The following is a 26202-nucleotide window of genomic DNA, read 5'->3' as shown; positions in this document are numbered from 1 at the left end:
TGCTCATTCATCAGGAAATTGACTCAGTCTGTCAAACACATTTCACACCAAGCAGTCATCAGATGGCAACGATTTACAGTGAGCAATGGTTTGGGCTGGATGCGAATCGTCAGCAGATGCTGAGGAAGGCTCTGTTTCTCATTACAGTACATCTCATTACAAATGCCTTGAGCCAACTAAGCCTTACTATTTATGGCTCATTTCCCAACGCTTCACGTGTTGGTAGCTTATTACATAACATGCAGAACAGCTTGCAAACAAGAATTCCTTTCTCTGGATAGCCATCTCCAAACTTCAGTGTTGTCAGGCTATGTGCTGTTAAAGACATTTTTATAGCACTCTAAATGGCCTTCAAAGCGCTCAGAAAATTGCAGCCATTTACAATCAACGTCACCTCCCAACAAAGGCTCAGAATTTCCTATGCAAGGCTGGGAATTCTGAGTAGACTGGAGCGTATAAAGGCTCCATTTTCTGTCCCCTCCGGTCCATATTTCTGGGGCCACAATGAACAATGAGCAATTTTTAGGCACCATAATGAATATACTTGGATAGGAAGAGTAGGAGTGGGAGCCATAAATAGGATCAAGGCCACAAAAGTCATTGTGATATTGTGATGTTGGCATGTTAGGGGAGCAAATGGAAATCGAAACTTCGTTGGCAAAACGGTACAGGCAAGAACATCGTGGCCTAGCCATTTGATAAGCTGACAAAATGTCCTGCAGTGCTGTGGATCAGTCTGAGCCCTTGAGGAAGCATTCCCCTGTTGATTATAGCCGTGTTGGTCTAAGGATCGCACTCCTGTGGGGATCAAGGCGGTGAAACAGAGGAGAACATTATAATTTGATGGATGGGATGGTGGAGGCATAAGGGGCTTCCAAGGAAGTGAACGATCGATTTATAAACGATGCTCATTATACAAAGAAACCGACAGGCCGACTGTCTAATCCCTCCTATGTTAGTCCCATTACAAAGATACGGGCAAATCATAAGTAAAGCCCAAGTTGTTTGTAACAAAAACCTGAGACACGCATCCACATTTATTGAAAGCTATTGTTTACACACATTTTTTTTTTCCTTTTAGCTCTTTGGCTAAAGATACATGAATACTAGGTGCTGAGCTAGGTAATGTAATTATCTGAGCCACGTTTTATCCAATCGGCATGTAATAAAAAGCATGTCAAGGAATGGATTTAAAATGATAAAGTTTCTACCATTTCATTTTTCTTTGCTTGCTAGGGAGCATTAAAAATAAATGACAAAGATGCAAAATAGTTTTTTTGCCATGCTAACAGGCCTCACCGCACCTCGTGGCAGTAGGTTTGCCAGCATAATTCAGCACGGTTAAAGATGCAAGGCATGTGCCTTCAAACGGTTTTATACCCACAGCAGTGCTAAAAGTACACAGGCCCAAAATGCATCCTCAGGTGTGAGTCTTATTGAAGCCAATAAACATTGCAGAGACTCATTTTGCAGCAAATATGCTGTGGCCCGCCTGCCGACTAGGCTTGGGGAGCTGCATTTGATAGCATGTGTGCATGGTCACGTCGCACTCTGCTGTCAGACCCATTCCACAGTGTTACGTGGCACTTTATGAATGGGGAGGGCATTGGACCTGGTACCATCCCAGTAGATTCAGTATCCCCCCATCCTGCCAACTGTCCATTCACATATCCTTTGTGATCTCATGCAGGGATCAAGGGAGCAAGAAACTGGATGGCAGCTGTAATGAGGTGATAAGTCATGGGCATGCCCTTTATCTCATGAGACAAAAGAACAGTGACTTTGTCCTTTCTTTTCCCCACCTGCGCAGAGTCTCAAATTATAAGGATGTCTTTTTTCCCCAAAGACAACTTCCTCCCGTCCCTGAACTTTTATCTTGAGGAAGTTTTTGAAAACCTTTAGTCACTCATGTTTTTTTCCCCAGAAATACTCCCCAGGAAACTGTCTTGTTCTTGTTCCTCCTAGTGAAAGACTCAAAAGGCCATTTCAGGATACACAGTTCCCAGCAACCTAGGTCCAACCTCACTCTGGGCTTTAATCCAAGGGGATGAGCCTTATCAACTCATTGCATGAGCTGCCACTGCACTTGATGATAGCTCTGTGCAATGTCATTCCTGCATTAGTTAGCCTAAACAGCAGGACACCAGCACCTGATTTGCAAGAGGACATAATTGGGAATCAGATTTTAGTAAGCCACAGTGGCTTATGCTTTAAAGCCAGCCAGTCAATCTGTCACATTCTCTTCACAGTGCAATGTGCAGTCACCTTCAGCTGGTGTCATGTGTGTATCTTAGCAGGGAGACAGCTCCTCTCAGGTATGCAGAATATGCTGCCTCAAATTGTCCTCTGCTGTTGTACATTTGCTTGGTTACTGCTCTCCTCGGTTCAGTTGCTTCCCATTCCATCTATTGAATTCAGTTGGGTGGCTAATGGCTCGGGCACTGACACTTCATCTTCTGGAGCTGGCGGCATTTTCAATGTGCACTGTGGGCAGAGCGTGGTTAAGTGAGAAATCCTCTTTCAACCCCCCCCACCTCAGTCCCAGTGGAATCATTTCAGTGTTGATTGCCCTTTATATGATGCACTGTCATCTTTGCTTTGACAACAGTTTATTGGCGTTTTCACAGTGCATAAACACCAGGTATCAGCATTTGGTTTAGCTTTGCTAAAAAAAACAGCACGATTTCTCCTCTGTGGGGTCGCTTCTCCACTACTTTAACTTGTGCTTTGCAAGGAAACAAACACCTTTGTGCTTTCACTGTCTGGAGTTTAGATGTCTCACAGCGCACTATGCTTTCCATTTGACGCAGCTCTTGCTGTTGCATCGATTATTTTGCAAAGCAAGTTTTAAGGACACAAGAATATCTCTTCTACTTTTGCACCATATTCCTTGCTCAAAAGCAGCTCTTTGCTACTAAGGAACAAGAGATGGGGAAAAGCCTGCTTGTATTTCAGTGAAGTCTATTATGCAGCTGCAGAACTATTGATGGATTCACAATTAAGCAATACACTGCACCCCCTTCTTTGTGTGCGTTTGTGTGCATGTACACGTGGGAACTTTTACCCTACAGCCTTGTCATGTTAATTTTTGTCCCTTTGGCATAAGATTTGAACTAGCTTATATCAATTCAGGGACCTGCAACTCTACTGTCATTTGCATCAGCCTCAAATTCTCTGTTAGCGTAAATACACTGACTTCAGGAGGAGTGAATGCCAGTAGAGAATTCAGGCTTAAGTGGTTCTATCTTCCAGTCCTTGTAAATGAGTACTTATAATGGTGAGCAACTTAGAGAGGACAGAAAATTTAATGCTTAAAGAGAGATTGTCGGCTAGTGACAAGGAAGTCTGCCTTCCTCTTACTATCTCTGCTATCATAGTGCATAATTAGATAGGAGCATTATGAAGATTTTTTACTTTCTCCTGAAATCTCCAATCTGGTAGAGGCAACATGCCAAATCAGATGGACTAGCGATCTGCTTTATGTGCTAATTTTGTCCCTTTCATCCTGGGCTTGGAAAGGAAATACATACGTGACTTCACAATGGTAAAAAAAAGACTCAAATATATTTATTTTGGCACAATTTAAAAATACCCCAGTACATTAAATACTTTCCTATGTCCTTGAATTAACCCATTAAGTTCAAGACTCAGAGAGTGAGTGTTTATTAAAGCCAGCTGTATGAGGGGTAAATGAGAGACCCAATGCCATAATATATATATAAAAAATAACACCATAAGAGACACAATAGTGGATTCTGCCTGGGGAAACAACTGGGTCAGATGCATTAATGAAATCAGAGCAGTTTCTGACTGCCAATAAGAATAAAATTTACTTCATTTGAACAGAACAGTCAGCATTGAGAAGCCTGAACTCTATCTTCAGAAAAAGGTTCTAGTGTATCAGATACTTGCCCATTTGAGGGTCAGGCAGGGTTCACTGGACAGATGCCTACGTAGGAGTCACGTAGGTGACTTGCAGTCCCAACACGGCAATGGAATGGATGACCCACCAATGATTTATGTAACAAAAGAATAGATAAGCATCTATGCAATTTTAGCGACAAACTCTTAAGAGGAAACGCCCTGCCTTCAAAAAGATGCAATTTCTTTGCACTATATTATTGCATAGTTACTTCTTTTCCTATAAGGTTAAATTTGGACTTTGTCACTTCATAGCTGTTATGTTTTCCTACTACCTCAAACACTCATTTGTACCAATGATAAATCCTACTGATATGAGGAGGAGAGATGACAGACTAACACTGGCAAAGCTGATGTCACCTGATGGAGGAACAGGCAGACAATACACATAGTATTTAAGAGTGAAATCTCCCCCTCTCATCAGTGCCTCACATTTGCTGTGGCTGTTCAGTTTGAGCAGATGGAACAATGTAAAGTAGGTACAATTTAAACATCGTATGAGTCAAAGTTTTATATTTCATAAATCAGTTTTTGTGGTCAGCAGGCCCCACTCCATCATGAATTCTCTTTACCCCACTATCTTGCTTCTGGCTGAAAGCTATTAAAACAAGACTGGCAGCTCCTCCCTGGCTCCCCCATGAAATTTTACTGTATGGCTTTGAACAAGCCTCTGACCTTGGGCAGAAAGGAATCTGGATCCAGAGGTTTGTATTGACTCGAGACAACTATTCTGGAGATAGTGAGGGTGAGTCCTTATTAACTCAAACCAAATCACTATGTTCCCAAAATCCTGATGGCCATACTGCCAACTGATGACAAAGTACCATAACGTGTCATTTCATCTCTGGACGTAGAAGGCCAATTCTGGTAGCGAGGTTCAAACAAGGGCAGGTGTGAATATGGAAACCCAAAGCCTGCCAAAATCTGCTGACTTGTAGGTCTAACACACACTAATGAAGGGCTAGATTGTGAAACATGTTATGGTACTGTCCAGAATTCATGATGGCTCTGATTGAAATCAGTAAGTTGACGCCCACTGAGATGACTACGGATCATGCAACCTACCCAAGGAGCCTTTCCTTTCCCAGCCCCAACCACCCTCAGACATGCTAGAATTCAAGCAAATTGTAGCAGGAGAGAGGGATGAAGCGAGTCAGAAATAGTAGCTTATCAACTGCAAAACCACAGCAAAATGGTCTCAACCAAACTGATCACTGGAAAGTCTCCCATTAGCCTGGATCTGACCCATACCAATCACGGCCTTTGTCAGCACCTAAGATGACAGTACCCTGGATAATAACTCCAGGTTTGGACCCCAGTTGAAGAACCATGGTGCTCCGTGCTTAAGAGGTTGAAGATGCTTCTGAAGGCATCGGTTTTTGCATTGAAAAACACTGCATTGTAAGTTACATTCCTACTTTCTTGCAGCTTTAAAGTTATGGCACTTAGTCTTAGCACTAACAAGTGAGTCCTTTACAACAAGCCCTCCTCACTGAGTAACCCCACTACTCTTCATTGGACTGTGGCATCAAGGTCTTCAGCTCCAAAGCCAGAGATGCAATCACGCTGCAGGAAAAAGGAACTCACCAGAATAGAGTGTACCAAAAAGGCAGATTCTTTACAGGATTTTAACATAACATCTATTAGGAGACGCATGAAACCAGAAAACTGAACAGTGCATTTCAAACGCAACAAAACAGTTCACAGAACTGGATTTGGCCAAGCATCTTTGCATTAGTCTGTCTTCCTTGGTCTGCATTTGGCACACACCCTTCTGACACAGTAGCATTTACTCAGTTGCTTGCGATGCTTTCCTGGCACTTCTGTAGACACAGAAAGTTTCTTTGACATCACGGACACTTAAGAAGTCCTCCGGTAAGTACTGAAGGCTAGACATTGCTGACCCTGGTTTCTGCAGAAGAGATCATGGCAGCAGATGCAGACATCGCTAGTGACCGATCTCGCCTGACGTAACGTGGCTTTCGAACTGAAAAGATGGTAGAAAATAAAATTCTATATATGGCACAATATTAGAAAATGAAAACAGACTACTAAATATCCCTTCTTCTGAAGAGAACGCTTGCTTGAGTGATCAACAGCTCCAAATCTTGTAGATATTTCCACTGTCAGCCTTACAGTGATAGGCCACATATTAGTCATATTTCATAGTGTCCCTGCTTACTGTTTCTGCAGCTAACAGTATTGCCAAAGGGCAGGCAGGGCCCAGGTATCAAGAGCTAGAGCTAGCCTTAACACACAGAAATTCTGGATTCAGAACAAGTTAGACTAAACCTGAAGGAAGGCCTAAAAATGAATCTTATAAAAGATTCAAAATCTTAATTCTGGCACCTCATTTAAAAAAGATCTACACATGCAAATTAAAAATAGAAATCAATAATTTAGCTCATTTAGAAAGACATTTCATCCAGTTTTTGCAGTTTGTTCCATTGCCCTTTGAAGTAGATTTGAATTTTGTCATTTTCTTCAAAAGACCAGGCATTTAGGAGTCAGCTAGTTTTTCTTGTACTGCAGCGATTATACCGCTTTGTAGCCAATATAAAAGTTGCTTTGATAACTTGATGCAAGATTGGCAGGTACAGTTTTGAAGCATTTATAAGCTGTATTATGTATAACTGACTTTTAAAAATAAAAATAAGATGTTGCTGTGTTTTCAGAAATGTGCAGAATGCAAGAGAAAGCTTATTTCTCCCTTTTACAATGAGACCGAATTCCCCTTCTCCCATGTCTGGAATGAAGAGGTAGCCATTGGGGTCTCTGCCATTTAACTTTCTTGTTTGCATGTTAGCAACCTTGAAAACAGCGTTCATTAATTTGTTGCTGTCTTTGGTGGCATTTGTAAGCACTTGCTTTTCCCCCCCGCCTTAGTGCTTTTTTTCTTTTAAATTAAAGCCATTTCCCTAGAATGGATGATTTAATTATACACTCAGTGCTACTTGTATGAAGTGCTTGTTAGGGGAGAGAGAGACCAGTTAGATGAGCTCCTCTCCAGGGAACAGGTCGCAGCCTGAACTCTTCATGCTTATTAAAAACTGCCTTGCCAAAAATCCCAATTTTTGTGTTCCAAACAGCACAAGTGTCATTTGTTTCAGGAAGGGTGACATGCTTCAATCCAGTGAGCCTGAAAATGAGCCATCCAGGAATCCTCAAGATGGTTCCAGCCTAAAAATATGTTCCAGCCTGAATAATTCATTTTTTTTGAATACCTCTGAAAAATACCATCGTGCTAAACTCTCACTCATCTACTTCTAAGCCTTCTCTATCTTAGCTGTCAAAGCCACCATTAAGGAAAGTGTGCTTTTTACAAAGTAATATGGTATGCCTACGTTAATGCCTCCAGTTATACCCAATTAAGAATAATAATTCAGGCATTGCCAGAATTTGTACCCTCAGCTGCCTTCATGGTTTCATTTCTGGAGGGTTTTTTTTAGTTTGGGGCTTGTGGTCTCCTCTTGATACACCAAGTATTTCTATATTGTATGGGATATTTTTTAATTACTTTGTATTTCCTACCTACTTTTAAACAAAGGAGGAAAACAAAGAAATGGGGCAAGTTGTTTGACATGAAAATATTGGTTGTAAAATAGGGAACAGCTGCCTACCTGAAGAAGTAGGTGGAGGTATCATTGATGCCTGCAGAATTAATAAGGAATGAGTCAGATACAAAACAACTTTGTCTTTACAGTTTCTACTACAAAAATTAAAAGTTGATACTGTAAGGTTACAAAAATGCAATATTCAAGAAGTGTCATCATAACTTTCCAAGATAGGAAAAGCTAATGTGATGCTTAAAAAATCCATTTTCTCATTGTGAAATGCTGTCTTTAACTTGTTTTTTTCCCCCCCTGCATGCATAATGCAAATTCTCTATTTTCTGAACAATTTTACTTCCAGTTTCTTACATGTTCATACAGGGTAGCAACCCACTTTTCCACATCCACAAGGGAATGTTTGCTGGGTTGACAGGATTCTTTTAAAGTAATTCAAGGACCTTTCTTATGGGTCTTATATTTTGAAAGACGTTTCACTTTACAAAAACTAGATTTGGGGCTGAACTAGCCCTGTATTCAACCCTGTGAAGAATGACATCGGTGCACATTAAAAAGAATGATTTTACTTACTGTTTCACTGGGCTGCAGAACAGATGCTAAGGGGGAAAAGAGACAGAGACCATCACTGCTTTAGAAGGTTAGAGCTGCTCATTTCAATTGTGTAGATACTGTTGGAAACACTTCTGTAGTAAAAGTGAAAGAATTATTTAAATCTTTCAAACTGAATAATCAGATCAGCCCAATATTTCTGAATTGAGGCAGAAATCTCTTGCATTGCTTTGTGGGAAGCAACAACTGAGCCACGTTTGAACTTTTCATTAATAAAGCTCATTGCCCAAATAACTTTTGCAGCATTACAGGGTTACAAAGCCTTCCAAAATATATATATCATTCTTACAGGGTTCATCCTGTTCTCAGTTTGCTCCCAGAGCTGCCAGAAAAAGGAACACATGGCAGCCTTACTATGCTTAGAACAAGCTGCAAGGAAGAAAAGCAGCAGTAGCTGGCTCTCAGGAACAGAAGGCAGCAAAACAGTTTGGAGAAAGCAGCAGATATAGGATCATACCAACCTTTCTGCAGACTATGAATTGCTTTTGTGGGCAGCATGCCAAATATTAACCCCCAAAAGTTAAAAACCAAGGGAGACACCTCTAAGAAATGCCTTCCAGGGGGTCATAATTCTCCTTCAGTGAGAAACCATTGTTTCAACTACTTGGGCTTCTTAGGACAAACAAAGGAAAAATTCTGCTCCACATACCGTTGAACCCTCTGTGCTAGTTTGGTGCCCTGCCAAGATTAAAGATGTCACAGCATGGAGGCTCTTGACCCACTTACAAACCCAAAGCGAGTCCCATGTTAACTAAATCCACTGAAAGGGACACCTAAGAGCAGCTTGCAGATTTCAATTTGTCCGTTATTGTGACACGCACAGCTTCTTTAACACTAAACCGCTTAGACCCTAGGTATCTGTTATTGTACACTTCATATTAAAAGGCATCACATTCACTGGAACTCCAATATATAATTAAGTTACTATGGTTAATCAGAAGATTTCTGATCTAATTTTTGAAGACCTGTTTTTCTTTGCTTGTTTATCACTCTTATTTAGTGATTTCTGTGTAGACAGTTTGGCTCTGAATTGGCTCTGTTTGTGGCTAATTGGAGGTGAATGGACTACCAAGCTAGTTAACAAGGTACCGAAACCTAAGTTTGCTAAGACAGAAGCAGCTCTCAGATGGTAACCACTGCACATGGGGTTGGACAAAGAAAGTGCTGGGGAGGCAGATACATTTCAGCTTCTTTTTATGTCTCTAATGGTACCAAAGTTACTGATCAAATATAACACATTTGTTCCCTAGCTTTGAAAGGCTGAAGTCCAATAACATTCAGATGTGTTACATAAATCTATTGCAGCAGAAGCAACTGAAACAAAAGCCCAGTAGATACCATAACAGCGAAATACTGGGGAAGTTTGCCCCCCTGTGTAGTACTATTGATTTCAATAGAGATACTTCAGGAACGAGTTCAACTCATTGCATCTTAGCTATATAATTGAATTTCAGATTCACATTACTTCCCAACACTGTTGTAGAAAGGCAGAAGCAGGAAAAAAAAAAATCTTGCCATAAGAAACAAACAAACAAAAAATAGTGACAGGTTCACATTATAATTGTCAGGTGATCGATTCTTGAGAGTCCCAAGTCACCCTACACACAGGACAGGAAGATGCAGAGGGATGGTGGATTTTACCCTGTTCTACTACTGCTACCTCATCTTGGGTAAATCCCATTACCCTTCTGTGCTTGTTTTCCCTATTTGTAAGAACAAATAATGCAGCAGGGTGTTGCGAGGGTCAGTCAATGTCTGAAAAGTGTTTTGAACACATTGGGATGAAAAGTAAGTGTTATACAGAATCACAGAAAATTAGGGTTGGGAGAGACCTCAGGAGGTCACATCTAGTTTAATCCTTGCTCAAAGCAGCCCCAACTACAACATCCCGGCCAAAGTTTTGTCTTGCTGGGACTTGGAAAACCTCCAAGGATGGAGCTTCCACCACCTTTCTGGGTAACCTGTTCCAGTGTTTCACTACCCGCCTAGTGAAAATATTTTTCCTAATATCCAACCTAAACTTCCTTGCTGCAACTTGAGCCCATTGCTCCTTGTTCTGTCATCTGCCACTACTGAGAACAGCTCAGCTTCATCTTCTTTCAAACTGCCCTTCAGGTAGTTGAAGGCTGCTATTAAGTCCCCTTTCAGTCTCCTTTTCTCTAGACTCAATAAGCACAGTTTCCTCAGTCTTCTGTCATAAGTCATGTCCTCCAGCCCTCTCACCATCTTCATTGCCCTCCACTGGACTCTCTCCAATTTGTCCGCATCCTTTCTGTAGTGGGAGGCCCAAAACTGGGCAAGGTACTCTAGATGTGGCTTCACCAGTGCTGAATAGAGGGGAATAATCACTTCCCTTGAGCTGCTGGCAATGCTACTAATGCAGCCCAGGATGCCATTAGCCTTCTTGGCAACAAGGGCACATCGCTGGCTCATATTCAGCTGATTGTCCACTGTCACCCCCAGGTCCTTTTCTGCAGAGCTGCTGCCCAGCCAGTCAGCCCCTAGCCTGTACTGGTGCATGGGATTGTTCTGTCCTAAGTGCAGGACTTCAAACTTGTCCTTGTTGAACCTCATGAGATCTCTTTGGGCCCAATTATTCCGCAATGCTCTCTGTACAAATAGTATCAGCTAATAAATCTGATCTAGAATGTTTAGTGACATCTAACGTGACATGCTGGACTGTCAGACCCCTTTGCGTGCTACAGACCATAAAAGAATCAACGTTGGTCTGGGACAAGACTGTACTGCTGCACTACAAAAGTATGCACAGCCAGTGGAGTGCAGATAGAGTGTTTATTCATTACGTTCTGCTTTGAATGGACAGCTTACAACAGCTACATAAAAATAATTTAGAATGCTGAACTCTGGAAGTTATGGAAATGGGGTTGGCCTTTGCTAAATTTCCCTGCTAAACTTAAGATGAAACAGGTAATTATTTAGAGAGACTTTACCTTTGTTTCTTCTGTAGAATATATTTGGAAGTTTATTGGCACGTTTGAGGTAGAAGAACGAAGCCACACACAGAATTAGGAATAAACTGATGAAGAATGTCCCTAAGATGAGCGAAGCTGCCACTTCTGGACCCGCTGTGAAATCAGAGGAAATAGCCTATTATTCACTAGAAATTGCTTACAATACAAGGGGCAAAGCAATTTGTTCTCTCATTGCTGTTATGGAAACTATGGAGTAACTCCTTCCTATTTAGAGGAGAACAACATTATCTTTGTATACCAAAATCTCTCTCACGAAAGCCTTCTTGAAATGGTTAGGAATCATCTTCCAATACTAATTTTACCACACTACAGCCTGAACCAACAACCAATGCAATGGTGTTTTTCTGAAAACATCCATATACTTTTGTTCTAAATGTTTCTACTTTTATGCTTTTTGAAACCAGTGTTGGCAGGCACTGAGCAAAAGCATCCAAAATAAAAAGAGCATTTTAGATTAACTTAAATTGCTTCATACAGAACTGGCCAAACTACATCAGACTACTTATCCACTGTACCTGGAAGCAGCCTACATGCATCTCCTAGGGACACTAGTAACATTTTTCTTCCAAAATACTTGCTCAATTTGCTTCATTTTTCTTCATCGAAGTCATTATCACATGAATAGGCAACAAATTATTTTAAGCAAAGGAATGCTGAAATTCTTGTTGTGATTAGGATAAAGAATCAACAGATACACCACCTCCAGTGTTTACTGGAAAACAGACTTTTCTGCATAAAGAAACCGCTGTGGTATCACTCTATTTTCAATCTGTTGCATTCTGAATCAGGGTAAAAGACTGTTTAGTGAGATTTCTAAAACTGCAAATATTTTCCGAAAAAAATCTGTATACATGCGACTGTACCTTCCAATGCTGGTTCCCAAAAATTTGCGATGCGTTACGAAGAATATTCTGTTAACGCTTCATTTTCCTAAGCAAAATAGCTCTTCTACACCATCTGGATGCTAACTTCTCTATGATATTTTTGTAAAGAAGGCTGGCCTCGATCACATGAAGGACTAAAAGAAATTCAGTACTTGTTTGATACGTGTATGAAAACAAACTTGATTGAGAAACCAGGAATCATAATGGACTTCATACGAGTACGATGGCACATCCTACACTGCCTAGTCTCCTGAGCAGACCGCAAGCTAACAACTGGATGTCTTGGGTAGGTTCTGCTTGACAAGTCCAAAATAATGAAGGTGAAACACGTGTCCACTAGCAAAGCTGTCTAGAAGCAGCTTGAGTAACACCTAACTGTATGTGGACCCAGATTAAGAAATTGCACTTAATCTTCCAATGCATGAGTACTAACACAAAGTAGTTATTTTAAAACCAGTCCAACAAGTCACTTGTCTGGGATTCTACCTCCAATGGTGACCCACACTTCAGCAGTCAAATATATCTGCTTGCAATACATGCAAAGTAACCAATCTGAAGTGATTGGTGAGCAATCATTTGTGGGTTAAAATGGCCCCCAAAATTAAAAGTTTCAGCCTTTATTCTAGGGCTGTAGTGCCTCAGATTTCATCAGAATTAGTAACATTAAAATTGCATACAAAACTCCCCATGAGCCTTGCTGCAGCAAGGTTTAACACTCAACTGGCAAGCAAGCGGCATAATCTATACATCTCTCTAAACTAATCTCTTCATGATTTGCTGCAAAAGGCTAGGGTAACACTACAGGTATTTGACACCCTGAAGTCTTGCTTTTTAAGAAAAGTTCTACAAAATACAGAACGAATTAAAGGTAGCTGCAACCCTTACGATAGGGGATAAAGCTTCTCACAAAAAGTAGCAAACAGAATGATAATGGGGGGAATGGAAAAAGACAACATAGAAGGCTGCCCCATTATAAGACATTTCTATTTACGTACCTATATTTGGTAGGATGGGGGTTACAGTGCTTACATTCATTTGGAAATGCATTCCTCTGGTAGGAGGAGCTATGTGAGGGGGGAAAAAAAAACATTTTTTTTAGGAAGCACGAAAACTGTGCACATTCATTAATGATTTTAAGTGATAAACTTCATCATATTTGACACCAGCTAATTACTGAGAAGCTTGAAATCTGTTTTCCCCCCACGAGATAATGCTATTTCACAATATCACCTCTGCCACTTCCAGACAGGGGAAAAAAGAAAGAGGTGTTTGATCACCCTCTTCTGGCAAAGGAAAGAACAATTCATTCCCCAGAACCTTTTGGATCAAGCTTTTTTTCTCCCCTTCCTAGTTTGGCTAAAAGATTTAGAGTCAAATAAAAGCATACCTCAGCGAGGAAAGCAAAAGAGGGAGAAATCTAACCTCTTCTGTGAGAGAGAGTGCAGCTGAGCTTCCTGAAAGAAGGAGCTATTTGTGCTCAGGAGGGATCCCTAGCACATGCCTACACCGACTGCCTCTTTCCGACAATAGAGGATAAAGCAACCAAGAAATAAAGTGTTCATTATGTTGGTCCATGCAAGTCTTTTCCTTCTTTTAAACATTTTGGTATTGAAGAGTTTGCAAAAATTCACACAATGAGAGTTCTTACTGCTTGTAAAGATCAGACATTCTGGCATGTACACAAAATATGTCAAAAAGGAGATTATGATCTTTTGTCTCCTAGATTCTGGCCTGTTGAACCTTACATGGTTCCCTGACAGCCTTTTATGGCTGATTTTAGGGAGACTGACAGGCTCTGGAGGGAGTTTGAAACCTCCATCCAACTCAGAGACCTTATTTTACCCTTAAGTAGCTTTGCAACCAAGAAAAAAAAAATGTAGAAACCAGAAACCCTCAGCCTCTTCTAGGATAGTCTTGGCTGGACAAAGTGTGTACAAATAGAGAGGCTGGCACACAGGAAAAGAGGGCGATAGATAACTTACTATTTTTGCAATCACTCAGATTGTAAGCTGATGTAACAGGAGTGGTGTCATTCTTGCATTTAATACAGCTGCTACTACCATCCTCGTTCCACCTTCTGTAACAACCTGCACAAGAACAAAAGTGTATACCATGCAGGAAATAACTGTCAGGAACATGCTCTTTTTTTTTTTTTTTTTTTTTTTTACAATCAAGCATCAGAAAACATGAACTTCTGTTCAGTAAAGTGGTCTTGCTTACTATCACACTAAGCAAAACAAAGCCCTTTCATTTCTAAAGCTCCCATTGTAACAAGATGTACCCTTTATACAGGAAACTAAGGACACATAAAAGTTGCAAGCAAACAAACACAAGAGGTTATTTTAAGACAAACCCATTCACCACTTAGCTTTTTTAAAGTACATTATAATTTCCTCTATTCAATCATTCCCTCAGCCACCCTTAAAGAACTACTACACAGAAAAAGCCCTGCCCTCCTTTCATTCTCCCTGCATCTTCAGATTCAGTCACTGCTAAAGAAAAATTTAATACCAAGAAAAATAATTTAAAAACTCAGAAAGGAGGGGAAAAAAATCCTTCGTGAATGAACGGATACACGAGACTCAGCACTGTCAGTCAGTCAGAGAGCAGGCAAATTAATAGCATCAACGTAGCCCATAATACAGATTTTTTTTTTTTTTTTTTTTTTATGGCCAAGCCTTCTCTACTATTGTGTAATTTGTTTCAGGTCAAAAGGACCAAAGCCTGTTTCAACTATTCTGTGACAGATGGTGGATCTTTTATATCAGCCATTCTACCAGATAGGGGTGGAAACTGATTAAGCTTTTGTTGTAGGAAATGTCTTTGGGTTCCAAGTTTCTCAATTTATGTTTCAGGACAAAAGTTTCTCGCTCTCTGATATAGAAAAGGGGGAAAAATGTTAAAGACACACGTTCAACACCAACTCTATTTAATAGACTAGAGATGCAATCGTTTTCTTTTTGCCTTGTGTCCTATGACACACAAACCTGGAGATTAGTAGGACATTCCTACTAGATCATATTACACTCTAGATTTTAAAGTTAAAACTCACTGTGCTGGCTAAAATCCAGTCCTTCTGAGCCTTCAGCCAAACTGGGATCAATTATCCCATAAAGCATACCATTAGTAAGGCGCTGATTTGAAAACAGCTCTGCTGTTAGGTTTTCCTCAGAGGGAAGCTGCACATTTGATGCCCTTAGTAATAAATTACATCTGACATTTAATCTAAACACAAACAGACCCACTGTAAGGGCAAAGCCTTTCTACAGTAATGGGAAGGAAGTAAGAAAGCACTTTATCTGACACCAAAGATTTTGGTAGATTAACATTTTACAATGCAATATAAGAGAACGTGATTCCATAACTTATGGACCACAGATTTGCCATGTTTTGCATCATTTAAGAACAGAAACGGAAGCAGTAATCAAGTAATGTTTAAATAAACTAAAAGCAAAGCACTTAGATTAGATGCGTTTAATTGGCATTTTAATATCTACTGCAAGGAAAAGACAGACTGCAGGGTCTGTGTCTCAGGTAAAGGGATAATATGATTTTCAACTCTTTAGTTTTAAAGCAGAGTCAGTAATGTTTGTGCCTGCACATTCTTACACTGACTTGGTGTCTACAACAGATTAATTTAAAGATTTTAAATTTGTCTTAAACATTAGATTGCCAATTTATTTCATAACATTATTGGAGAATGACAATAGCAGAGGGAATCAACTAGGGTTTCTCTGAAGGCCTACTGTGACAGAAAGAGAAAATGCAGCATTTCCCTGTAATAAAAAAGATAACACCGTTGTATCATAATAGCCAAGTCAGAAGTCTGTCTTTCTGTTCCTTTGGCTGCATGCTGCTGTGTTTTTGTGATACATACCCAACACAGGTACTTGTAAATATTAATTTACAACACATTTTGTATCATATGACTTGTACCAAGTAAGAACCTAACAGGTATGCCAATGGAAGGCTACTTTTCTTCCCCTTGTGAAAAATCTAACTTCTATAAGATACACATGGCATAGTGAGAAGAGAAAAGCATTCCTCAAAATGCTGATATTCAGCATCTTCTCCTTCCTTCTCCAGTTAATTAAATTCTGTTTTGTCACTGGCTACAGAAAAATACTTTGGGATTTCCCTTGAGCAAGGTGACACTACCTGGACTGCACTGGTTGGTGACAGGACAAGTACTGTTGGCATCCAACACATCGATGCAACACTCTGACTGCGAAACCTAAAAAGAGAAAAAGAGCATTTTTCCCACAGCATTCTCTGCACCGCAAGGGCATGCTGTCCAAGTATATGCTGCTCCAGGGTTTTTTTCCATGGTTTTTTTTTTGGATCCCTGGATACCCAGGGGTCAAAAAAGAAAAAAAAAAAAAAGCTGCAGAAAAAAACCCGGAGCAGCACACACCCGAGTAACATGCTGCTGAAAAGCAGAGCTGGGGTGCCTGGAGCTGTGCTGCAGCTGCCAGCAGGTTTGCCACAGCTGCAGCCCTGAGAGACCCCCGGGACACCAGGTAAGGCTGCTGGAGCCCAGCCTCCCCTACTGCCCCCTGGTGTAATTTGCCATGTGCCAAAGTACACATGGCACGGACATTCCTGGGGACAAGTAGCAGTAGTGCAAGGTGCACCACTGCTACTTGTCCCTGGGAAACCAAGTGTCCATGCATGTCTGGATGCACCCACTCAGTTTATATGAATGGTAAAATACAACAGCAGGTGATACCTGTGGCAACAGTCAGTTCACCATCACTTTTTTGGGATAAACAATACTAAGGGATGCAGAACAGGCTGTATTGTTCTAACATGACACACTTAAACTTGCCCAGGCCAGGTTTTTGGGGAATGAATTTAAAAACACTATGCATCAGTGCTGACTTTGGATATAGCTTCCACGAATGGCCCTTAACAGCACTGGCTAAGCCAACAATGTACAGCTATTACCAAAGATTTTTCTCTTCTTTGGTAAACCCATGGAAAAGAAATCTCAGCAAGTTTCCAATAATAGATTTTCCCCTGGCCACTTCCTTTGGGGAGAAGAACAGATCATAGGAGTGTTGATAGTGTAACAGATTCTAAAGGACCCTTCATTACGAGAGGCTGTACTTCCAGAACAGTTCTGGTCCCTGATGGCCCCAGTCACATCTCCTGATGACACAAAAGATTCACTGGAGTTGTGCGACCAGAGACTTCCCCAGGCCATGACTACTTCAAAAACTTTCCTCACACGGGGGAACCCCTCTAGAGAAGGAGTCCACAATTTACAGTTAAGACAATATATCCTCTACCTTGATTAGCCCAGTCCTCACCCTTTTTTCAGAGACGGCAGCCTAGCAAAAAGTCCGTTGCAGGATGCAGGAACCTGCTGACAAGACAGCAGAGCAAGGCCTCCTCCTGGCACAGATCTGAGGGTCTATCTTTCTCCCCGCACTCTAAAGCAAGGCAGCCTGTTATTTTGTCTATGCTTCACACTTTTGGGTAGACTCTTAATTTCACAGAGCACATGGAGAAATAGGGATCTTTGCATTGATGTTGTAGTTAAAATAAAAAAACAAACATGTAAGACTGTCAGCATCACGGCAAGAACCAAGCTCGTGTGCGACAGCTCACTGAATTAAGCTGCTCTTTTTGACTTGTCTAGATGCACTGACAGTAGGACTCAATTATGAAAAAATAAACTTGCTCTCACTCTTAGGAAGTCTGCTATAAAAAAAGCACTCATTAGAAAACTTGACATTGGTGTAAACAAGCCAATTTCCATATGGGAAATTTTAAAAATAAGTGTTTTTGCAAGGAAAATGTTACTAGCAAAATAAGTGGAAAAGCCATTCTGTCGTTAGATACCCATATTGCAATAAACAATAACATCCTTTTCCATGTTAAAAGCAAAACAGCCCAAAGCTGAACAAGCATCTTCTTTACAGGGTTAAAATGTCCCTGAAGACCATTCTTTCTTACTTAATTATACACGTTTCTTAAAAACCAAAACAAGAAGGAGAATAAAAGAATGTGCTCTATTGGTCTGAGCAGAGGTAGGAGTTGGGAATTCCCTAGCTTTTTCCAGCTCTGCACAGGCTCACTACGGGCACATACCCATCTTGATCACCAGTCAAAGAAGAATAACGCTACAAAACACCCCTATGAAGTACAAGCCTGCTACCATCTTGTAAGCTTGCTAGGTAGCATTTTGTATAACACTGAGGATACTAAGTATGATTAAGTGAAATTCTCCTGCAAAAATAGCGAGCTAATTAATTTTCAAATCATAAAGACTGAAGTGAAATGGGTAGAAAGTAAAGATTGACTAGTACCCAAGCATGACAGATCACACAGGTGATGAGAAATAAGAGTATCAGATAGTGTGTCGTTTACTCCTGAGGTAGTTGAGATAATAAAGTTTAATTACAGGGACGAACTTCACCGAGTCAGTAGAACGTGGGAGGGAAGGTTATGCTACAGTAAAGAACTAGAAAGAGTCATCAATGAGAAAATAGGCTGTTTAGTGCATATAAAGGCTTGTAGGTTGAATTTTCCTGGAGAGAGGTTATAGGTTTCTGTCCACTTGTTATGGAATAAAGCAAGAGGCAGATTCTTGGGCAACTTTTTGAAGTCACTATATTGCAGGCCTTAGTATCTAGCTAAGATACTACCATAAAGTGTGAAAGATGGAAAAAGCTTTTAAAATCATGTTTTTCAGTGGGTGTTCTGCTACCAGCTGCCTTTCTTCTAGCCAAAACGTGTGCCTTGGGTGGGTTCAGTACTTTGATAGACAATCTGTTCTCAGGGCAAGTTCAATCTCACTGGGTACCTAAGTTAATAGCCGGATACAGCATCCAATCAAAAATGTTGTTCTGAGGGCTAGCTCTTCACCCCTGTTGGACAAGGTCTGCTCAGTTTAACAAATGGCTTGTTTGCCACAAACTCTTCCTGAGGAAGAACAAAAAGGGTAATGACATTTAGAGCCGAGATCCTGGTGCACCAGTTTTCCTGCAATCAGTGAACCCTCTCTAAGCTACAATGCAAGGGAAAATGCACCTACATCCCTCCTGGCAGAAAATCAGCACATACATGGGGCAAATTTGAACCCTCTTTCCTTCAGGGCAGCGTGACTATTTGTGCAGTGCTATGGCATACAATACGTACCGAACTTTCGGTAGATTTGCTGGTAACTTCAGCTACGAGTCCAGTTAAGAGAAGGACATATGGCACTGCCATGCCCAGGGATGAGAGATGTCTAAATAAAAAGAGGACAAAAGTATAGCAGCATTAAAAGACAAAGAAAGTAGAACCTCTCTCCATCCAAAAGGAACTTCTGCTGAAATGTTATTTAAGCAAATATAAACGCTTTAGATCAAGTGGATCTGAGGGGAAAGACTTACCTCAGTTAAAGGTACAATTTTGAGACATTCAGTATTCTCATTCCAGCTGCAGAGGGGCAGGTTCTGATTATGGCAGACGTGTGGTTGCTAGGAAACAAGGAGCCTTATCAGTCCGCTCCCAACAGGGCCACGCAGAGACTATTCCACACCCAGGATCTAAAAATCAATGTGATTGCAATAGGAACAGTTACTGCCTGGCACTGTCACTGATAAAACCTCCCCACAACAACTAACTCCGGCTGCAGCACTGAACTGGGAGGGATTGGGACCAGGACAGAGAGCGAGCAGCTCTTCAGAAAAGCAATGTCATAGTTATTCTTCCTGCACGGACGGCCCTAAAGCGTAAATCAGGATGTGAAGGTGCAATATTACTAAATTGAAGCAGAGGATCAGCTAGCAAGGATTTCTGACAGCAATAATTTAATGAGGTTATTTCCAGGCTATTCATATTTAAAACAGAACATAGTTTTTCAAGCTATGTACAGTCTCTTTTCCCCACTTTTCATACCAAGCCTCAAAGAACCCTTGTGAAAACCTATTCCATTCTCCCCATAAGATATTCAAATAACCAAAATGGGTATTCCCTATGCCTTTGTGTTGTTCAGATCCTTTCTGTGTCACCATCATGTCATCCAAACACTCTGCAGCCAGACTTATTTTCTCCGAACTGCTATGCCTGCAGCTTGGCCACTTTTAAAATTTCCGCTTTCATATTAGAAGAGGAAAATTGGAAACATGAAAGACATCCTGATTGCGGTTTAATAAGAGGAGAAAGTTAGAAGTGGCTGACTGCAGCCTGAAAGCTCCAGGTGGGCCTTCACATGTCTCGTTTCACAAACCAAAACTTGTATTAAAAAACCTGTTTTATAAAAATGTCCAGTGGGTGACTTTTAAATAACTCACAACATTACTAAATTAGCATGAGTCATGTAAATGTAGCCCCTGACCAAGTATAAGAAAGCACAAGGAATCAATAAACTGTGCTAAACAACTTTGACTTCAGGTAACTTGGAGGAAAACAAAATGTTTATGTATTAACTTTTGTAGACGCTGGCATGTGCATACAATCCTTTAACTCCAAAAATTGGACTAGTTCAGTTTTGTGGGAAAGAAGCCTCCACTTCACATTAGCAGCCTTCACAATTTGCACCCTCGTCCCCAGAGGCTCTCTCGAGCTTAAAGAGCAACAACTGAAGGGAAGAGGAAGAAATACTCCTAGATGTGGTCCCTTAAATTAGGGCTGAATTAGGCACTTTGGCAGTGCTGTGTGGGAAAAGCTTGCACTGCTTCAATACCTATTACTGTGCTTAATCAAGTGATGTCAAGTCTTTGGTCGTGTCAGTCTGACACTTTGCATGATTTCCTCAACTCAACTTTAAAATTTGTACACATGAATAAAATGACACTACTGCCAAATGATAAGCAGTCAGTGAGTTCAAGTTCATTATGCCCTTGGCACTAGGTGACATTGATAATTGAAAACTGCAGAAGAAGGCTCAGCACCTGATTAGACTCGCTATTGGTGAGGTAGATTATAGCAATTGGAGGATATAAGTGGTACATTTCTACCATGAATGAAATAGTTCTCCAGAATGAGACACTTACAGAGAATTAATGAGCCTCAAGAGTGACTGGATTAACTCTGCCACACTCGGCCTTCCTATTACAAAATGTTATTGAATATTCTGCACTGGGAAGAGAGAATTTGGAGTCATCTTAACTTAAGACAATGGGCTCTTAAGATTTTGGGGGAGAGAGTTCAGAAATAAAAGTGGTTATGAAAGAAAGCGGAAGATTCAGATTTTGATAAGTAGCTTAAAAGCAGGATGGGAATAAATGTATAACCCATAGTTAGGTTACCAAATTGCTGGTCAACGAGTTATTTAGGAGCTTGTTGGGTATCAGAAAGTCTTTACTGTAAGTTTTATTCAAAACTGCATTTTCAGCATTCTTCTCAGATAACTGAAGGAGACAGACTGTTTCGAGATTAGAGCATAGGACCTAAATTACAGTTCTGGTTCTCCCAGTTACTTGTGCAAGACACAGAGTTGATCCATGCTGCAATTGACATAATTGTAAAGCAGGGAACACACACTCCCACTCACACATACCCACTCTGGCCATAAAAATCTGCGTAGGGTTATCACTATAGAAAGAACACATTTGCTCTGTGTTGTGGGTTCATCCTTGTTCACAGGATAGGATTCCACAAAGATTTGCTTTAAATGTCCTTCTGCTACAATTCAACTACAAATTTATCAGCTGTACAAAAAAACCAAAGTGAAAATGGACTGATAGTGTAGATGAGATGCATATGGCGGTTAGGTAAGATGGCCAAGCCCCTCTAGCAAAATAGTGGAATAATGAAGATTACCTTGCATGCACCCTGCACAAAGGATAAATGTTGCAGAATTACACATCTTCATCGAATATATTCTAATTGAAAAAAAATATCTTTGGTATTGTTTACATACTTACAATTTTAAAAGCCACTGGGCTTGTGATTCATAGTGGAAATGACAAATAGGATTCAAAAACATCAGATTAGAGAGAAAGTTTGTCACGTTATCCAAACACTTATCAAAAACAAAAAACCCCCAGATTCTTTATGGATTTAAAGGAAGCACCCCAACTAGAGTTTTCAGATGGCAGCAGACCTGTTTCTGGTTTCTGAACACCTGGCCTATAGCTAGAATAATAGAAAGTGAGGGTTGGAAGGGACCTCAGGAGGTCATATCTAGTCCAACCCCCAACTCAAAACAGGACCATCCCCAACCTGGTCATACCAGCCAAGTTTTTGTCTAGCTAGGTCTTAAAAACTTCCAAGGATGGAGATTCCACCACCTCTCTGGATATACCCAGCACAAAGCTACTTATAAAGGGCACACACATCAATGTTCTGTTACAGCACTTTTGGCCAAATTTTAGCTGCTGTGAATGAGCACAGGGGAACCAACGCTATTTTTTATGTTTTTTCAGATCAATCCAGCCCAGGAAGTCAGATCTAAAGCTTTAAATCATTTGATAACAGTGCATATATTTTAACATTTTCTGAGACCCACAAAATACACCAAGAGAAGTTGCTTTATCTATCAATCATTTTTTACATCTCATCCCCAAAAGACAAAATATTGCTTTTATGTTGAACTAGACCTCCATTGAGAAAATGTCCTTGGTTGCTATAGCCAGGTGAGGATCAATTTTCATTATTTTGGCACTGTGTATGAGCACCCGTCAATACTTCCTTCATTAGTATAATAAAAGTTAAATATTGGGGAGAAGCAGAGGAGAAATCTATTTATTTGAACAGGTATTTTCTTGTCATCTAAAACATATTTATCTTTCAGGAATGAAAAATCGAATTCCTTCTGCAGAAGAAAACGTTGGCCTAACTAGCTACTTTCAGAATGACTGATGCTTATTCTTGTGGGACACAAATGGCTTTTCGGGATAGGTTCTACATCTCTTGTATTTCCATTCCTGAAATACATTAGGCTACTAATCAACAAGACCATTGCATTTATGGACAAATACTTGTTCACAGCTGCTGCGGATTGCACTGAACTAGAACATCTGCCCTGCAGCTGTTCCTGCAGAAATAGAACATGAGATTATCTGCCTCTGAACTGTCAGTGTGATTTGATCTTTCTTCCCTTAAAAAAAATACAAAAGGCAGCATTTTATTTTGTTTGAACCAATATTTGCCTATAAAAAAATGAGACCAAACACCAATAACTGTTTTTAAGACCAAATACCATTTGTAATGTTCTATGCCCCCTCCACTTCCAAACTAGAGCTCAAGGCACCAGCTTATTTCTTGTAAACTTTATAGTAAGAAAAGTTTTGCAGCACTGGACTTGGGGTTAGAAAACACCAAAAGTAATTTGAAGTTTGTGCCCTAAGAACATTCAGACAATGAGTGATACCAGTAACCAGTATAAGGACATATAAATGTTAATGAAAGGTGTCAGACAGAACAAGAAACTCAAATTTATTATTTGTATACATTTGTGCAGAACATATGCAAGTTTCCTGAAGTTTTGCTGCTAGTGCATGGATCTTTCCCGCACTCCTGCTTCAGCATGGTTAGAGAAAGAACCAGGTCACAATTATGACAGTGGTTTTGTGCTGCAGACACTAATCCACTAAGAAATAAATGAGAGCACTTTACTCATTTTGCACAGGCTCCCAGTCATGAAATAGTAACAGCTTTGTTACCATCACCTTAGAAAACACTTTTAAGTAGTCATTCTGACTTTAGAAGAAAGACTGTATGACCCTTAGAAGCCTCCTTTATGGGACACTGCACACAAAATCTCAGTCCAAAGGAGGAAGAAAAATTAGAATTTGCCATTTAAACAGGAGGGGATATAGTTTGGTCAGGATGTGGGGGGGAGGAATCACAAAACAATTAGACAAAACACAAACCCAAAGCCAAGAACACAAACAAAAGAGCTCCATTTTGAATATGCTGTACATTTTTCAGGACTTCTACTTTCAGTTTAAGAAGTTAAGAGCCCCAAAGAAGACTATTTATGGTTTAGACAGTAACATATACTTATAAACAGACATAAAATGAAAACAATGAATATCAAAATACTAAAAACATATGCTTAGACATCATCTTGAGTACAGTAAAGCATTGAAAAGTTTCAAATTTTTACTAAAGCTGTACGTTCATTGCCTGTACCTTTGTTTCCTTTAAAATCAAACGACCAGATGAGCAAAAAAATTAACCCTTTACTCCAATGAGGGCGCCGTGTAGGAAACAAAGAGCTAATTAAAAGATTTCATAGCTAAGAACAATCAACTGTGTTAGCATAGGTGTGCTTTCAGCATCTATTCGGTTTACAGAATTATGAAGAAACAGCATAGGCATATGCTCTTATTTTATTGGCCACGTCTAGGCCAAAGAGAAAAGAAAGCAGAGAGAAACTTGGTGCATACATTTCAGGTGGCTTTCGTGTCTGGTTATTAGATCCAAATGTGAATTTTTATCATGTTCGCTCTACTGCCAAGTGCACTCTCCATTCAGAAGTGACTGAGTCACTCATCGCTCTCAGGAGACCGCACAGACAATACATTTGTCCCCAGCTTTATAAGCCACAGATTTAGAAATGCCAAACAACTCTCACTTACCATCTTTTTCAGAGGTCCACACTCAGTCTGGCATCTTCCCTTTTTATACAGAAGTTGACAGGTTGCTGCCAATTTCTCATTCGAATCACAGCTACTTAGCCAGAAACCTACACGGTAAAAGAACAGAAATCAGCATCTGAGCCGAGCGTAGCACAGTCCCTTAACAATGAACGCTTCGAGGCAGACTTGTTTTTCCAGCTCTCCTTAACACACCCATGAGGTGGTGGGAGTTGGGCCCACTTTAAGCCACGCTCCCAACATGAGGGTGGCACAGCCAAAACGCGCCCATCGCAGACACGGGTGCTGATGTTACCCCTAAATTCGGTTTAGTTTCTAGGACAGGACGTGGCTAAACGACGTTGACGCCGGCAAGGTTTTCTAAAAAAAAACTTCTAGACACAAAGGTGTTCAACCTGCGGCCCCGGGAGCCCAGGGCGGGTCGGAACACGCCATAGATTCCCAGTTGTTCAGGGCTGGAAGGGGCTTTATGAGATCATCGGGTCCATCCCCCTCCCCTTGCATTTGGGCAGGAAAGGCTGATGGGGTCAGATGAGGTCAAGGCGCTTTTTGGACATTGCCAGGCCTCCTTCCAGAAACGGGCCCTTGGGCCCCTTCCTCTTCCCAGCCCACGAGTGTCACTGGGTTTGGGGGTGCGAGGAGGAGGAACGGTGCAAGCAAGGGGTCTCCCCTACCCCCACGAGGCCGAGAGGTCGCCCCCAGGGCCGCTGGGCCTCGAGTGCCGCCCCCGCCTCACCTGGGCGCGGAGTCGCCGGCAGCAGGTTCCCGCTCGTCCACCCCGCCCTCCCGTGGCCCCGCGCCTCCCTGGGACGTGTAGTCCGCCCCCGCCCTGCGGCCGCGGCGCTCCAGGCCTGCCGCACTACAACTCCCGGCGGCCTCCGCGGCAGCACCACACCTGCGCTCTCCTCCCCGCAGGTAACCCCCCCTCGGCTAGAGGCCCCCGCCGCGCGCGGGGCCTGCCGGGAAATGCAGTTCCCGCGGCCCGTGCTGTGCCCGCGCCGCCGCGAGGCGGGGACTACGCGTCCCAGGAGGCTGTGCGCAGCGGGCGGCCATTTTGAGCGTTGCTAGGAGACGCAGACGCCCCTGGAGGAGGAGGAGGAGGGGGGAGCAGGTGAGCTGATGGCTGAAGGATGGAAAAAAAATGGGAGGATGGAGGATATTGGGAGGGGGTTGGGGATGGAGCTGGGCCTCTCCCTCACATCCTGTCCATTGCAACATGGGTACATGGGTGGGGGGGCTTGGAAAGGGGCAGGGGGGGAGCTGCGGCAGCATGACAAGGGTCCCCAGTTCCCAGTGCGGGGGCAGGGCAGGAGGGAGGGAGCAACGCCCTTGCCCTGCCTGGCCCTGGCGACGCATCTTGTGCGGAAATACAGGGCGTCGCACGTGCAACAGGACGCTGGTGCGGGAGGGGCAATGACAGCACCTTCTCTTTGCACCCACTGGGCCATGCTCGCTCAGAAAATCATCGTACAAACTGCTACGAGACCTAGAAGTAGGGATTGAAGCCTATGCAGGTGCGGTGTCGCAGACGGGCTCTCTCTGGGATGTGATACGTGTTCATTCTGGTGGAGCTCGTAGCCCCTGGGTTGTTATGTTCACCCCTGCATGCTAGCACGTTTCAGTGATGTAAGAAAAAACCCTTGCCTACTCAGAAAACCTTGCCTGCCTTACGTGGCTTAAAGCACAT

The 26202-nt window shown here is 41.6% G+C and overlaps 1 protein-coding gene across 2 annotated transcripts; it reads right to left on the bottom strand.

Annotated features, from left to right (window-relative positions):
- Positions 1 to 3544: 3544 nt before the first annotated feature.
- On the bottom strand, positions 3545 to 25370 carry C12H1orf159 (chromosome 12 C1orf159 homolog). Of its 2 annotated transcripts, none has more exons than XM_090024460.1 (11): positions 25252 to 25370; positions 24498 to 24604; positions 19359 to 19514; positions 19123 to 19213; positions 16135 to 16210; positions 13959 to 14063; positions 12972 to 13040; positions 11051 to 11185; positions 8061 to 8086; positions 7542 to 7572; positions 3545 to 5908 (listed from the first exon to the last, which is right to left on the bottom strand). In XM_090024460.1, exons 4-11 carry the CDS (start codon positions 19192 to 19194, stop codon positions 5811 to 5813), a joined length of 612 nt encoding a protein of 203 aa, XP_089880586.1. In that variant the 5' UTR covers positions 19195 to 19213; positions 19359 to 19514; positions 24498 to 24604; positions 25252 to 25370; the 3' UTR covers positions 3545 to 5810. The 2 variants fall into 2 exon arrangements, with proteins under 2 accessions (XP_089880586.1, XP_089880587.1); XM_090024461.1 differs by having other exon boundaries at positions 25190 to 25298.
- Between the last annotated feature and the right edge of the window lie 832 nt (positions 25371 to 26202).

This window comes from Crocodylus siamensis, chromosome 12 (assembly GCF_052110815.1).
Source record: "Crocodylus siamensis isolate JL-2025a chromosome 12, ASM5211081v1, whole genome shotgun sequence".
NCBI lineage: Eukaryota > Metazoa > Chordata > Crocodylia > Crocodylidae > Crocodylus > Crocodylus siamensis.
This window is presented reverse-complemented; position numbering and strand designations above follow the sequence as displayed.